Genomic DNA, 16,315 nt, shown 5'->3' with positions numbered 1-16,315 from the left:
TTGTTTATATTGAGGGGAGTTTACGGAATGGATTTTGTCGTTTCACTTCAGTTAGAATGCTTTGGATGTATAATTTTACTTTAGTCTTCATTAGTTCAATTGTAGTATTAGTCGTTTAATTACTTACAGCCTAATATGGAGGGTATCTGTCAGGAGCACAATTTTAAATAAACATATAAAACAAAGCTTCATTAGGTACATTAAGACAGTTTTTGATATATCGCGAGAAATAGCGTACTTCCCGTCTTACGCTACAAGGTCAGCTGATCGTTTACTAGAGTAGTTCCCAGAGTGCCAAGCTTCTGCCTGTCACGTTAACCGGTTAGCACGCGACGTAAATCAACGCTGTAGCGCTGGTAAGCAGAATGCTTTATTATTGCCATATATAGGGTCAGGTGTAGCTATTAATTAAGTCTTCTTTAAACTGCCGGGCGACCTAACGTTGACAAAGTAATCAGGGAAGCATTCACGTACGACCTAGGTAGCAACTATTAGCTGAGGCGGTAGCTGACGTGCTAGTAACGATGGTAACAGAATATTCTAGATACACCTGCTGCTAAACAGCGTTAGCCTTAATAAAATACACACAGGGCTGCCTTATGATAAATTTGCAGTCATCAGTCTGGGATTTAACAGCAGTATCTGGATATTTTAACCATTTGGCCTTATAGTGTCTGTTATTAACAAGTCATTACCAGCATAAATTAGCACATCCGCCAGCTAGCTACCGGTATATCTTTCCTTTAGAGGGAATGATCGTTGTTAGATTCCATGTGTCCCATTCATATGTAGTTTGTGCTTACAAAGGTTAACCATTTAATCGTCCCGATTTTACCTTAGCGAATAGATCATCTAAGTGTCCATCTCCAGCGTCAGTTAATAGATGAATCCGGAACCTTTGTGAAAGTTAAAATTTACCAGTATATGGTGAAAGATTCATAAGGCCAAAGGTGGCCTCTTTTGTTTGTTCATCAGACTAAAATCTAAATGAAGCCAGTTTAAACATAACAAAGGATGGAAAAAACTAAAGTTGTGGTTTCAGCTTGAAAAACTCAGAATCAATAATAATTAATGTTACTAATTATTTTACCTTTACAATCAGTCATTTTTATGATATTTCTGTAGAATAATTGACAGATGTCTGGTGGAAGATTTATGTTTTACAGCAGCTCTTGGTGATACAGTTTGTCAATGGTTTTATATTGACATATATTTTGTTCAGGAAGCTGATGAAACTCAAGCCAGAGAGTGAAAATCACCATTGAGGAAGGCATGATATTTTCATCACTTGTACTCATGTCACACTGTTGTGATCGTGTGATCACATGTAATTGCTAGACAATATTATCGATTGTCCATTTAATCACAGGTGACCTGAAATTTCAATGAGCATGTAAAAACAGTTAGGGTTACTTCTAAACTTGATTTTTTTTTCCCCCAACAGAGAAACCAGCACCCCCAAAGATGGCTGATGCAAACCAACAAAACCCTCCGCCGCAGCTAGGCCCTGTGGTAGGTTGGCTGCTTTAACTCTGTAGTTCAAATATTCCAGTATTATTGTGCCCAAAGGTGTACTCTGATTGTACACATCCTGGTCAAAAAAAAAAGAGAAAGAAAATGGTGCTTCATTTTCTGTTAATTGTTTCATCAAGAACTTTTATCAGATATTTTGAAGAAACTGGGAACAGTTTTGCTAAGATTTAAGATATCTTGAGCCCCTTACAAAATGTATGTGCTATGCATAGTTTTGACTGAACAGTTTACTATTTTTAAAATTGATATTATTTATTTGAGTGCTTTAGCCCTAGATTGTTTTATTTTCTACATATAATTGGAATGATTTCATCCCAAATCTGTAATTTTGACACCCAATCGTGTGTGTTTATCTTAGGGGGCAAGTAGAGTAGGGATGTGTGGCATGTATTTCAGTGCTGTTTGCAAGAGTTGGATGACATACACTACCAATCATTCACTTGAGTAACATCGGTTGAATGAGGATGACCAGGATGAGTTGCAGCTGCCCCCTGACTTTTGAAGGCAAGGCGGTAAAATTAACTTGTAGATTGCATTAAGATGCTTTTTAGTTTGGCTGAATTTTGTATGCTAGCCACTGAGAGAACCTGACTGTAAGTTTAAAGTCAGTAAATCTGCTACCAGTATATATGAGAAAAATGGAGACAAGAACAAGGGATTGGTTCGGTTTAATGTTGAGCATCTTTGTGTCTCTGCAGCAATTTCTAATGAGCAACAAGCTGGAAACTGCAATGTGGCTGTCACGACTCTTCACTGTCTATTGCTCTGTAATGTTCATTCTACCAGTTTTGGGGTGAGTTCACTGTGCAAAATCATCTAATTATAAATGTCAATTAGCTTTAAAAGTAATTGTAATCCAGCCAAAATCAGCATTTGAGTCTTTGTCACTGCTTGTATATTTCAGACCCTATGCAGCAGCTAACTTCTATCAGAGAGCGTTGTTAGCGAATGCCCTCACCAGTGCGCTTCGCTTACACCAGAGGCTTCCACGCTTTCAGCTGAGCAGAGCTTTCTTGGCCCAGGCTCTGCAGGAGGACAGCTGCCATTACCTGCTCTACTCACTCATCCTGGTCAACTCCTACCCCATTACAAGTATCCTTTCATTATGAGCAAGTCTGCAAGATTAAATGGAGATGATAGCATTACTACATACATTGTGTGTTTTTTAGTTTTAAACAATAATGAAACACTATTTCACTGCTATAGTTGGACAGACATTTACTTGTTGCTGCAGTTTTTTTCCAAAGACAGTCTGATAGGAGTCCTTAAAGGGTTCGTTTAGAGACATTCAATAGGATTCAGACCTGCAGTATTACAAATCAATTAGTCTTAGCAGTAAAAGATTTAGTTTTTCCATAGTTGGAATCATGCTCCCTTATTATTGTATTATTTAGGAGGAAGTTGTTCTTTTTTGTTATTTAACCTTAACCTTCTTGTCCAGTGAGCATCTTTCCAGTTTTTCTTTTTTCCTTGCTTCACGCAACTACCTACACAAAGAAAGTTCTTGATGTAAGTATGAATCACCACAGTGACTTATTGAAAATTACTGTGAAATCAGTTTAACATTATATAGCCACAAGATGGGATATTAGTACCAGCCAGACCACCATGTCTGAGGCAGCAGAGTAGGTTTGTGGTTGGGTTCACACAGTTGCAACAGAGCAGCGCTTTACATGGCTGCTCTGCTCGTGTGTGTGTGTGTTTGAGAGAGATTAGGCAAATGAGAAACACAACGTAAAGAACTTTATACTTAACTGTTACAGTTAAATTGAACTACGAACGTATAATGTACCATTAAGCGACTTAAAGTCTGGAGGCTAATGATTTTTAATGTGTTTTCCTTTACCTTTTACTTCTTGCACCCACTGCTCATTTCAAAATGTTGATTTGCCAAAGCTTTCATTTCACTTTGTGACTGTTTTCTGTTTCTTTAAGACCATGGGCCCAAACAGCATGATGTTTATCCGGGGTCTCCTGGACAAACTGACAACTAATCAGCAGAATATCCTGAAGTTTATTGCCTGTAATGAGATCTTCTTGATGCCAGCAACTATTTTTATGCTGTTCAGGTATGCTTACAACTGTCTTTTTCTGAAGACCAATTGTAGCATCCCTAATCTAGAGATATGTGAATATTGATTAGTTGCAGTGACTGTTTTGTGGTTATTGTTGTGTTAATCTCATAAATATCTATCAGTTTTCTCTTAACAAATGCAAGCCCTTCTTTGTAATCTTAATACAGAGTGTCCAGTTTTCACATGTTCATGTCAATAATATTTTGTCAACAGCGGCCAGGGGAGCCTATTGCTGCCTTTCATTTATTACCGATTCCTCACTCTGCGCTACACATCCAGAAGAAATCCATATTGCCGGTAAGACTTTGAATTATCCGTTATTGTCACATAGCAACATGGTGACTCAGTGTTTTGCGCTGTTGCCTCACAGCAAGAGGCTCTGGGGTTCAACCAAGGACATGGCCCTTCTGTTTAGAGTTGGCATGCCCTGCTATTCAGAAGGTACAAAGATTCGATTAAATTTGCTTTCAATACAATCCGAGTGAAGTACTTTTCTTTCTATCTCAGCACCTTGTTCACCGAGCTGCGAATTCTTTTGGAGCATTTCATCATGAAGCCTGCCTGCCCTGCCTTCTTCAGGAGGATGTGCCTCAGCAGTATCGCCTTTATCAGCCGCCTCGCCCCCACGGGGGTTTGATTACACTAAATTTGTTTTCCTCATGTTTTGTTTTTCAGTAAGATGTACGATGTGACTTAACTTCGATGGGGAAAGACTTTGCCATCAATGGAAGGAACCGTTTTTTTTGAATGTCAACTTTACAGTCTGTGCTCCAATTTTTGTGTATCTGAGTGCAGCTGAAGACCAGCCAGTAATGCACTGAAGGCTAATGCTGATATTTGCGTTTCCATCCTTTTAATGTGACCTCATTGAAGCGGTGGACATCCTGTTCTGTTACCTTCGATGGGCCGAGCACATTAGCTTGACATCAGCTGGGTTCCCTGTTTATCGGCTGTTATCATTCTTTCCTTTCATGTCTTATTTATTCATTAAAATCACTTATTATATAATGAAACATTAACATTCTCAGATTAGTAAATTAATGATCATGTGTTTATAAACAATGGATTATGATAATTTCTTTAAATAATCATATTGTACTTTTTCAGTTTCCAACTATGTCTGATTTGTAAAGCATCCAATGCTCTTGTGTCTAAAAGCCTAAATATTAAATGTATTCTATCAATGCCATTGACTCACATTTCAGCAACATGCAAAATCTTATGTAGCTATGATGTCAAAATGGATGTTAAACTGAGAAAATAATCTGCTGTATTTTATAGGATATTTTAAGGTACCAGATGTTCTGCTGTATGATTCACAAATGGAATAACTTACAGAAAGCATGCCATGCTTATGAATGCACCCTGACCTCATTTCTCAGTTTAAAAGCTGTTTTGATTTTGAGTCATTCATTTTTTATTAGGCTATAGGTTTCTTGCTTAATGCATGCCCTGGTATGTTTTTCTTTCCCTGCCATGTTAATTGTGTTTACTTGCCTACAGACAAACCACATTTTTATAATGAGAATAAAGTTATCTCCTAAACAAACATAGTGTTGAAGAATGCTAATTGGGTTTGGTACCAATAATTTCTTGCATTATAATAGTTGACTTCAATATGAACAGATCCTAATAAGGATTTATTTATGCCTGTTTTTAATTGTTATTCAAAGCATAGGTCTAATATAAAAGTATTTATCACAGATAATTTCAGTGTAATTGTATATTGTTTCTCACTAGAGAAATGTGAGTTAGTGAATAATTGTTCAGACCCAATGAGTACATTGTTTTTAAGTGGTTTCCAATTAAACCTAAAAACAATTTTACATGTACATATCAAATACATCTTATAGACACACTGCACGCCATTTATCTGGGATATATTTGCAAAAAACGATGTGTGATATTTATGTGTCATTTTAAATAAGAGTTCTTTGATTTTATGATGCAACAGATATTTATGTGGGAGAGTAAAAAGAGCTTGTTCTTTCATTTAAGTTCAGACACGTAGTCTTCCCTGATTACTCCTGACAACGCCAGTTAGTCATCTGAAAGCACAAGAAAGAAGACAATTTTCAAGAAAACTCTGACAAGATACCATCACTAAAACCAAATTTGAGTTTCTCTACAGTATGTGCCAGCATTTGTGTAGGTAAAGGACTGTGTTTATTATTGGTGTAAATGAAAAAATATATGACTATGACTTTTAAGTACCTTCAACATTGACATAATAAATGTGTCACTATAATTAAATGGTGTTTTATGTTTAAAAATGAGAGGTGCCAAGAGGGTCTGGATAAGTAGTAAATTTTGTATTTCCCAAAAATAGAGAAAGAGTAAAAGTTGGTACAGATCCTTGAGTAAAAACTATTCAGTTGTTTCCAAAGCTTTGAAAATTCAAAAGGCTATTGGGATTTTTCACATTACTGGCAGAATGGCACACTTAAGCCACTTTTAAAAACATTATTGTCATTATTTGCTGCTTTTATGTTTCATTTCTCTTTTTGTCTTTTATGTATTCTTGTATTTTTATTTTTTTTTTAGAGTGTATTCTTGTATTGTCTGCTAGATATAGAAGTGACATGACGCACCGGTAGAAAACGTGAATGAGATAGCCAATCAAAATGCAGCTTCAATGTCCGCTACTCCCTTTCAACCAGTGGAATTGCAGTTTTGTTACAGCCTGCAACGTTGCCATTAGCAACGGCAACTGCCCTCTACAAGTCCCAAAATGTTGCACAGATCGTTTATACCTGATATCGGCGTTTAATGAGAATTTATTCGCGCTCACATCTACACACATCGACTTCCTTCGTGTCTTTTTTAAAGATGATTTTCGGTCGTTGAGGAAGCCTGCGTGCCAGTACCAGTTAGCTCCGATTGCTAAAGCTAGCACGTTGAGCTAATCCCATTGCTTTAGATAATCCCAGTCTCAGCTAGCATCGTTATCGTCTTGGAATTGGGTTGAACGTTTTTCTGACAAAGTGTTAATTGTAACGGGCGGCTATGGGCCAAGAGTAATGTCTGAATAACCTGCTTGGAATATTTGCAGATTTTTTTTTTCCTACTTAAGTTGAAACAGTAGAAAGAAGATGGATCTTCGCCTCAATAGAGTTGATTACATTCAGGTAAAACAAAGCAGACTACGTCGGGTTTATGCTGTGTGTTTTTTCTCTCTCTTTAATTAATATTAGGAGTAAAAGCTCTCCTCCATTCTATCTCTCAGGTTGGCGTGACATCTCAGAAAACTATGAGGCTTCTTCCTCCACTGGGAAAAAAGGCAACCCAAAAGGTATCGTTTATGAGCCATACAGTAACCTAAATTAATTAACATTTGTGGTGTTAGTATTGTTTTCTGACTAAATCCAGATTGTTTTCCTGCTTTTGGTGAAGACTGAAGATGATTAATTTTGTTAATTGCCCCTTGGGGATAAATAAAGTCTTTCTGATTCTGATTTTAAAAATGTAACCAGTTTTGTTATTTGGATTTTAGTTTATTTATCTGTAATACATATTTTGTTTATTAGATGGTCAGAAATCAAAACCAATGACATTGATTTCTGATAAATAATTGCTTTACCAGAGCCCATCAAGAAGTAAGACTTGTCACGCTGTGCAGTAAGTTGGGCAGTTGTTTTGAAGTTTCAGTTTAATTGCAAGAGGGACATGTAAACTGCTTGTATAGTCAGTCAAATTTCATAAAGATCAATAGACTTTGCCTCAAAACAAGATTTAAACACTATTTTTCCAGCAGGCTTTAATTAAACATGTTTTCTATTAGTTCATTGTAGAAAACTTTAAAAAGTGCATTTTGGGTAAACCTCAAGGGTCATATCACCATGTGGGATCAGTGCTTGGTCAAAACAAATTATACTATATGTAAGGTCTCTTTTATACTCTCTTTGATACTGGGCTTATCTTCTAGATATGACTCCTTGCCTTTGCTACAATCGTTAATTAAACTAAAAAATGAAATTGGTAAGTATGAGAGTGCTTGATTGGTGTCTCCTCATGTTTTAGGTTGCTATTGCTGATCATGATGGAATACTCACATGTTTTGGCATCAAGAAGGGGGAAGCAGTGGTGAGTAAATATTTTCCTGTCATCACAGAGATTTGAAATGAACAGCTTGTAAGACTTTTGACGCTTTGTTTCAGCCTGTCTTTAAAACACTTCCTGGCCAGAAGATAGCCCGAATGGACCTTGGAGGTGCTGCGGGAACTCCCCAGGAAAAGATCTTTGTCTGCTCTGGTTCTCAGGTCCGAGGATTCACCAAGAAAGGCAAACAGTTCCTCACTTTTGAAGCCAACCTAACTGAGAGCATTAATGCAATGTAGGAACCATGTTTTTTCATTTTGATTTACATTACACGATTGAGCTGTGCAGAGTTGTGTCATCTTTACCCCACTGGGTCTTTTCCAGGCATGTCTCAGGCGCCGACCTTTTTGTGTGCGCAAGTTACATCTACAACCACTACTGTGACTGCAAAGATCAGGACTACTACCTCTCTGGAGACAAGATCAATGACATCACATGTTTGTCCACTGAAAACCTCATTCACCTCGTCCCCGTCCTGGCATGCCAAGATCGAGTGCTCAGAGTCTTGCAGGTAGACTGAGCTCTCATTTACTGTTCTGATTTTGAGTTGCTCTTTGTCAAATGAGAGATGCCAATTGTTTTATGGTTTTGTATGTAGAGATCTGAACTTGCATATGACATAGAAGTTCCTGGACCTCCTTCTGTGTTGGAACTGTATAAAGATCAAGGCAAGTTGATTTCTTTCTTTACTGTAACCATAAAGCATGAAGCTGCTTTATATGTACCAGTTTGAACTTAATTTCTGAAATTTCTCTTTAGGAGAGGAAATTCTCTTTGGAACCACAGATGGAAAAATAGGATTGGTTGAGATTGGTGAACTTTCAGCTGCGACCAAATGGGAAATTGACAATGACAAAAAGAAAGGAGGTATGTACAGAAATGCATTATTTTCTCATGAACACTGTTAGAAAAGATGGGCATAGCATCGAGTTCTTACACATGAAGCCAGTGTACAGGTGCCTTAAAAGTAGGGCTGGGCGATATGACCCAAAATTCATATCTCGATATTTTTTAGCTGGATGGCGATATAAGATATATATCTCGATATGTTTTTTTAAAGCCATAAGGTAAGAACAAAAAGAGAGTTTAGTCAAAGCTGTGTCCCAGATGTCACACAGGCACTTTTATTAACATACAGCGTAGATGTACATGAAGAAATTACTCAAAAATAAATTATCAGCATTTATTAAATAATCATGCTCCATAAATAAAAGAAAACAATGTTGTTTTTGTGCATAACAAAAAGCTCACAATTGTGCAGTCAAAATGTAAACTAAAAGACGATGAGCATAATAACAAAGACAGACAGATTTCACAGCTGCTCTATTCCCAAGTTCTACTGCGTGACTGACAGCCTTGAGTTTGAAATCCTCTTTGTAACCACGTCTCTTAACAGGTGCCATTTGTGGTCCTTATACACACACAATACTGTAATATTACGTTGAAGCACAGTACGTATCACTCCGCGAGGCTCCGGACTACGGTGGCCGTAATGCTCCGACAATCCATCAAGCGGTGCAGCTCCGTAGCTTACCAAAGTCGAACTAAAACATTTTTTGACAGATTGCTGAGCGCCGTGTACCACATAAAATCGGTTCGCGGTCAGTACGCACAACCAGAATTCATACATAAGGCGCACTGTCGATTTTTGAGAAAATGAAAGGATTTTAGCGCGGTTAGCTCGCTAACACGTTGACGCCGTCCAGCCCCACGCACGGGGCAATCCACAGTACCGGTAACTCGATATTTGGCGTGTTCATCTTGTCGTTGCCTGCAGGTGAAGCTATGGGGGAGGAGGAGTTGTGTTCAGTGAAGGAGAGGCAAGGCAGAGTAACGCAGCGTAGAGACAAAAGTGGAGGAAAGAGAGGCAAACTTGCGGCTCCACAAGTATAATTATAAAGTAACATAGACTATATCGATATAAACGATATTGTCACATCTTATATCTCGTATGAGAATATATCGATATTTTAAAAAAAACTCGATATATCGCCCAGCCCTACTTAAAAGTGCAATATTTTTACTGTCCAGCAGAGGGCGATTGCTCTGAGTCAAAGCAGTCATAAAGCGGAGTCTACTGCATGGGCATGCAGTAACAATTTGTTTCTCAAACAGATCTATCTGATCTCATTTTATACACAGTGTATGTTTCCACAATGTTTAAACTGATACTCATGCATACTAGGTGATGACTTAACCTCTGGCAAAACGATCACGTTTTCTGTCTCCCAGGAATTCTTTGCATTGACAACTATGATATTATTGGTGACGGAGTGAATGATATCCTGGTGGGGAGGGATGATGGAACGGTTGAGGTCTACGGCTTTGACAGCTCTAATGAACCGACATTGCGCTTTGAGCACGTAAGTGATTAATAGAATTAGAATAGAATAGAATTCAACTTTATTGTCATTGCACATGCACAGGTACAGGGCAACGAAATGCAGTTTGCATCCATCCAGAAGTGCTTTAGTGATATAGATATATTACAATATATTAAAAATTCACTCTCCATAGATTTACAGTTGTATTTTTGTAACTGTTACAAACCTAAAGTTATTTGAATAATTGTTGCTTAATTTACAAATATTAATGCATTTAGGTATTAAATGACAGACTCCCTTCTTAATCTTCAATATTTCCTCTGCTGTGTTTCCTCATAACAGGTATTGTCAGAGAGTGTGACCTCCATCCAGGGTGGTTGTGTAGGGAAGGAGTCTTATGATGAGGTCTTGACTGCCACCTACACAGGTTAGATGATAATGTTTCCCTTAATACTGCAGCTTATGCATTTTTTTCCCTCAGGAACAATAAGTGTCTGGTGTCTTGTGTCCACTCTTTTCTTCACTTCTTACAGGATGGGTGACTGGTTTGACCACTGAGCCTCAGAAGGCCGAGGCTGGCCCCGGAGATGAGGTCAGGATGAGCAAGGAGACACAGTCTAAAGTAGAAGCACTCAGGTATTAGCAAAATCTTGTTCCCTTTTTTTTTTTGTTTGGTTTACTGTGAAGTGTGATTTCAAAACAAGTCTTTCAGTTTTTCAGTTAGTAATGTTGTTAACTTTCAGGGCAGAGCTGGAGCAGCTGCAGGTCAAAGTCCTGCAGGGACGTGAGCAGTACCAGCAGACCTCTCAATCAAGCACGGCTGTCTCTGCTGTCCCCGTCTTCAGCATCAATGACAAGTTTACACTCTGCCAAGACGATGCCAGCTACAGCCTCACCCTGGAGGTGCAGACTGCCATCGACAACCTGCTGTTGCAGGTACATGTGTCTGTTATACCGCACTGTTAAAAGACAAGTTGCAATACCAAAAAAAAGTACACTTTTCATTCCGTGTAGCAAAAGTAAGCTAGCAGAATATGACTGAGACTAATGTTCTACACAGAGTGATGTCCCCATTGACCTCCTGGATGTGGATAAGAACTCAGCTGTCGTCAGTTTCAGTGAATGTGACTCAGAGGTGAGCTGTGTAAACTATGTGCACACAAAAACTTTTACAAACTAAGTCATAAACCTGCTTCTGTGATCAAAGGCCTCACATTCATTCAGTTTATGTTTAGCAGCCCAATGGGAACTTCCTCCTGGCCACATACCGATGTCAGGCCAACACTACCAGAATTGAGCTCAAAGTAAGTAGTACATGAAAGTGTGGCATTTTTAAAATGGCTACATAATCAACTTGCCTCAGCTATTTGTGATATGATGTGTTACAGAAGAAGTAATATGTTTAATCCACAACAAACTGTTCTATAGGTGAGGTCCATTGAGGGACAGTATGGAACCCTGCAGGCGTATATTACCCCAAGACTGCAACCTAAGACATGTCAGGTACGCCAGTACCAGATCAAACCTCTGTCCCTCCACCAGCGGACTCACAGCATAGACCAAGAGAGGTAATTAAAAGAATGAAAGAAAATTTGTACTACTTTGAATTTTGAAAACAGTCTTTTCAAGTATAATAAAATCATAGAGATGTGAATTGAAATTTGGTAATCTCATTCTTTTTGAAGCGGAACACAAAAGATAGTTTTAAAGACAAAAACACATTATTAGCTTTAAACCTAGAGTTGTGAATGGTTCCTACATTTAGACCCTCGAATTGAAACTAAAATTGTCAGTGCAACATAAGACACAGTGTCCAGTTTGCCTTCCATCACAGTGATAAAGAATCCTGAATTTAAAAAAAAAAATCTGGATCTGAATTCCCAACAAACATAAATCAAGCCCCAGCTCTGGTGAAATTCTGATGTTATTTTTCCATAACTTTTAGAGTAACAAACCCACAAACAAATAAAAATGTGAGTGACTACACACATATATACTGACAGTTCCTTTGACATCATGCATGTGTTCCTGGATCCACAAAGACATCTGAAGATTAGTAGCAACTAGAACTGCGATATCTCCCAGTTTTTGTTATTTCACTTTATTATGTGTTTGTTGTGAAATGACATGGAATTTCTAGTTTTGCTTCCAGTTTTTAGCAGACACATAATCTCCTTGGTGGATTTAATATTTTTATTTTATCATTTTTTGTGTGTTGAAAATAAATATGCTTACTTCTTGCTTTTAGGGTACGTTCACACTGCAGGTCTTAATGCTCAATTCCGATTTTTTGATCAAATCCGATTTTTTTTGTCTGCTTGTTCACACTACAAATAAAATGCGACAGCAAATGCGCTCTAGTGTGAACGCCCAAAGCGGCCCGCATGCGCAAAAGAAGACGTCACACACACAACGCGCTCTGTTTAGACCCAGAGCAAACAATATTGTTTGACTGATGGCCCTTAATGTAAAGACTTCGGACTTTACGTTTCCCAATTTTTGCTTTGAGTTATTTTGTTATTTACATAATAATGTAAATAACCTAATAATGATCCTTATTGCTGTTTTAGAGGAGCGGTGCTTCAAAGGATAGTTGCAGATTTCTGTCAGAATCTGCAGATTATACAGTATAAATAAAATGTTCATGTTTCTCCAACGTTGTCCTCCCAACAGTTTCACTAACATCTACACTGGATGGCCAGGAAGCGTCCGCGATGTCTTATCGGGTGCTTCTCCGAAGCTGATAATTGGTGATCAGTGATGTAAAAGATGGATTTAATGCGACTTGACCTTTCAAATAGCAGTCGCTTTCTAAAACATCGGATATGTATCGGATTCAGTACCACATACGAAAGTGACCCACATCGGATTTGAAAATATTGGATTTGTGCTGTTCACACTGTCATAGCATGATCGGATATGGGTCGCATAGGGTCAAAAAAATCAGATTTGATGCGCTTTCGCCTGCAGTGTGAACGTAGCCTTAGTAACCTCTACTTTTACTATGGTTTTCTATGAGATATGTGACAGCAACTCTGTGTTGTATGTATATATTACTGTTAATAGCAGCAACACAGGAATGTTCTAACACGGTTCTTTTATCAGGATTTCCCTTTTTTCTCATAAAATCCCATATGGAAAAGAAATAGTAAAAACTTATACAGTATGTGATTACTCATGAAAGTGGCCACTTTCATGAGTAAATCATATAAGGCTTACATGATTTACTCATGAAAGTGGCCACTTTCTCATTACTTTCATACATTGTTTTAGTAAGTATCCAAAACATACAAGTTTCATTATATAATTTTTCAAGGGATCTTATATCTGTTTTCACTCTTATATGCTTTTCATACAAGTTTCACACAAGACAGATACAAACTTTATAAAATTTATATATATCTTTCCTATATGGGATCATTTGTTCTCGTTTCTCTTTGCTTTTCTCACTCTATTTAAGGCCAATGAACAGGCTCAGTCTGGTTGGGCAGTTCAGTTTTGCAGAGATCCACTCCTGGGTGGTTTTCTGTTTGCCGGAGGTACCTGAGAAAACACCCGCAGGAGAGAGCATCACATTTTATTTCCACAACACCTTCCTTGGCACACAGCTTGAAGCCACCTACTGGTAAATGCAGGCACACAGTAGACAAGCTCTAAACTACATACACTTTAAGTTTTTCAAGAGTTTAATAGGTAGTTTCATATAGTTTAATATATTGAACCATTTTGTATTCACAGCAAAGGGGAGGGTCACTTTAAGTCTGACAACATCTCTACGATCTCCATACTGAGTGATGTTCTGTCTAAAGAAGCTACCAAAAAGAAAATCAATCTTAACATTTCGTACGGTAGGTGTATTATTGTTCTATTTCAATACCATCTGTCAGGTTTTATTTTTGTTTTGTTTTTTTAAATAGAAGAAATAGAAAACCTGTATTTATGTTTATTAATCTTCCAGAAATCAGTGATGACTCTGTGAGCCACACCCTTAACATGATCCATCCAAAGCTGGAGTACCAGCTGTTGTTGGCTAGAAAAGTTCAGCTCATCGATGCCCTTAAAGTAAGTGTAAAAGCAAAAAAGGTATTCATTCCTTTGAACTGTGTTGTGGAATTTGCAGTAAAGACCACCCGGTTTGATCAGAATTTAATCAAATACCTTCTAGAAAAAAGTCTTGCAACTCGGCAGCCATCTTGCTAATGCCACAAGCAATTATTTTTAATGGTTATGTAAATGAGAGGTGAGAGAGTCATAACTCTAAGCTGACATAAATTGCACGTATAGAATCTTCAGTTAAACTGATGATTTTAAAATGATGAAAACTGTTTTAAAGCTATTTAAACCTAAAATGAGGATTAAAAAGCTGTAATCCCTGCAGGTTATATTTTTATTACAGAGGCACCAGTTTCACAATATGGCAACGTTATTTCCATTGCATCCCTGCCAATATACTGTTGAAACTGTTGCAAATCTGCTGTGCACGATTTAGTGAAATGATACAGTTTGCTCACATGTTTCTTTGAGTGTAATTTAATGTAGCTACTAATATCTGCTTCCTATTTCCCAACATGTGTCTCTACTTCCTCTGTGGTCATCAGGAGCTTCAGGTTCATGAGGGGAATGCTGATTTCCTCATTCCAGAATATCGCAACATCTTGGATGAATCCGCTAATCTCCTTGAGGAGTACAAGAAACAGCCTGCACACCTTGAAAGGCTTTACGGTGCAATGTTTTAACAGTTTCATTTAACTGATCTCATTGTGATCCTTACCGTATTAATATTGTTGGCCTATGATAGTTAATATTTTTCATTCTCTTTCCTGTAGGAATGATCACAGACCTCTTCATCGACAAATTCAAGTTCAAGGGCCAGAATGTAAAAACCAAGGTGTCCTCATTGCTGGAGATACTTGATAACTATGACTTGAATTCTCTGTTAGATTTTTTTAATGAGGCCTAAGTTTTTAATAGGTCAGAAGGTATTCATTTAGTTGTCTTTGAATGTTTGTGCTATTTTTGTATTCTAATGAAACACTTGTTTCATGGTAGTATCTCTGTGTTTCTGTAATGTTATTAAATATATTTAGTTACTTTTTGTCATAGCTACTGAGCACAATATTTAAATATTTATGTATTTTAAAGTATCTGGAAATAACTATAACAAAGTTGCCTGTATGAATAGCTGGCATTTGAAGTGACCAAATATAAGGTTGTTAAAGAAATATGTAATGTATATTTTTATGTTATGGTTTTCATATGAGTGATGTTCATCTCTTCAAATAAAAATGAGATGATGTAAAGTTCATCATTCACTGGACTAATGCTACTACAAAAACCTACTTGTATAGAAGAAGAAATGCATAATACAGTGAATTTTAACAAAGAGCCAATCAAGTCTCATTCATTAAACTGTTACATCTACACTATCATGGACAGCAAATCTATAGATTGCCTATTTGCTTCCATTGTCTGATAGAGTACCAGAGATCAAGTCCTGCAAAATCACACCAACATTGTGGAAGTTAATTGAATACATATACTTTGAAGGACTGAAAGTCCCAATGTACTTTTTCCACAGAATTTGTATTTTTTTGCTACTTTGTGACTTTACTGTGCATTACCATTTATTTGATATCTAGTTTCTTTGCACTTTTAAATTTGACATACAAGTAGTTTAGAGAATATAAAGCAGCGGCAGATTTAGCAGTTTGCATTGTCCTTTAAACTGGTGCCATCTGAAACGCTCCCTAAAACACGAGCAAATATATCCTCCTGACTACCAGGGAAAAAAATGTTGTCCTTTTTTTATTTTTTAAATCCCCTAATGTTTGTAAGGTAATCAGAAGGCTGAAAGGATTTTTTGTGGGGAAAAAAAGTTTTTACTTTTTAGATATCACATGACATTGGAAGGCCAAACATGTAAAACTGATCTTTGATGGCAAACATTTACTTCAACTCTTCACCAAGGAACAGTTTGAAGTCAAGGAACTTGAGTGGTTTCTTCCCCCAAAACTGCAAGTCACTGCTATACTGAAGCCATGAGTTGGTGATTGCCAGATCAAAAAAATAGAGAACTGCACGTGCTGTCAATTTCCGAGTGCGAGAGACCATCCTATAGAAACTCAACATTCGGTCGACAAGGTCCACGCCACCTATGTTGGTATTGTACTCAGCAATTGCCAGTGGCCTTGGCACCTGGACAAAACTTTTGTTTTTCTTGGACCATCCTATGTGTGTGTCCTGAGGTTGATTGCCATAGGCAGAGGATGCCATGACAACTGGCTT

General features: G+C 37.6%; 2 protein-coding genes across 4 annotated transcripts; both read left to right on the top strand.

Moving 5' to 3' along the window:
* The first annotated feature begins 226 nt into the window (after positions 1–226).
* Positions 227–5,157, top strand: tmem33 (transmembrane protein 33). Of its 2 annotated transcripts, XM_040010410.1 has the most exons (9): positions 280–356; positions 1,223–1,270; positions 1,445–1,512; positions 2,232–2,326; positions 2,438–2,625; positions 2,975–3,042; positions 3,469–3,602; positions 3,822–3,905; positions 4,116–5,157. In XM_040010410.1, the coding sequence occupies exons 3-9, from the start codon at positions 1,465–1,467 to the stop codon at positions 4,243–4,245; spliced, it is 747 nt and encodes a 248-aa protein (XP_039866344.1). In that variant the 5' UTR covers positions 280–356; positions 1,223–1,270; positions 1,445–1,464; the 3' UTR covers positions 4,246–5,157. The 2 variants fall into 2 exon arrangements, with proteins under 2 accessions (XP_039866343.1, XP_039866344.1); XM_040010409.1 differs by lacking the exon at positions 1,223–1,270 and having other exon boundaries at positions 227–356.
* Positions 5,158–6,237: 1,080 nt separating this feature from the next.
* On the top strand, positions 6,238–15,460 carry bbs7 (Bardet-Biedl syndrome 7). 2 transcript variants are annotated; one of them, XM_040010436.1, is made up of 19 exons: positions 6,238–6,736; positions 6,835–6,900; positions 7,629–7,691; positions 7,766–7,941; positions 8,031–8,217; positions 8,305–8,374; positions 8,466–8,573; positions 9,939–10,069; positions 10,373–10,457; positions 10,564–10,666; positions 10,774–10,966; positions 11,091–11,165; positions 11,269–11,334; positions 11,459–11,598; positions 13,491–13,655; positions 13,769–13,878; positions 13,989–14,092; positions 14,629–14,752; positions 14,857–15,460. In XM_040010436.1, exons 1-19 carry the CDS (start codon positions 6,701–6,703, stop codon positions 14,988–14,990), a joined length of 2,136 nt encoding a protein of 711 aa, XP_039866370.1. In that variant the 5' UTR covers positions 6,238–6,700; the 3' UTR covers positions 14,991–15,460. The 2 variants fall into 2 exon arrangements, with proteins under 2 accessions (XP_039866370.1, XP_039866369.1); XM_040010435.1 differs by having other exon boundaries at positions 6,240–6,736; positions 11,266–11,334; positions 14,857–15,457.
* The last annotated feature ends 855 nt before the right edge of the window (positions 15,461–16,315 follow it).

Source organism: Simochromis diagramma, unplaced genomic scaffold (assembly GCF_900408965.1).
Source record: "Simochromis diagramma unplaced genomic scaffold, fSimDia1.1 OVJJ01000585.1, whole genome shotgun sequence".
NCBI classification, from domain to species: Eukaryota; Metazoa; Chordata; class Actinopteri; order Cichliformes; family Cichlidae; genus Simochromis; species Simochromis diagramma.
The sequence above is the reverse complement of the archived record's forward strand: the minus strand, read 5'-3'. Positions and strand labels throughout refer to the sequence as shown.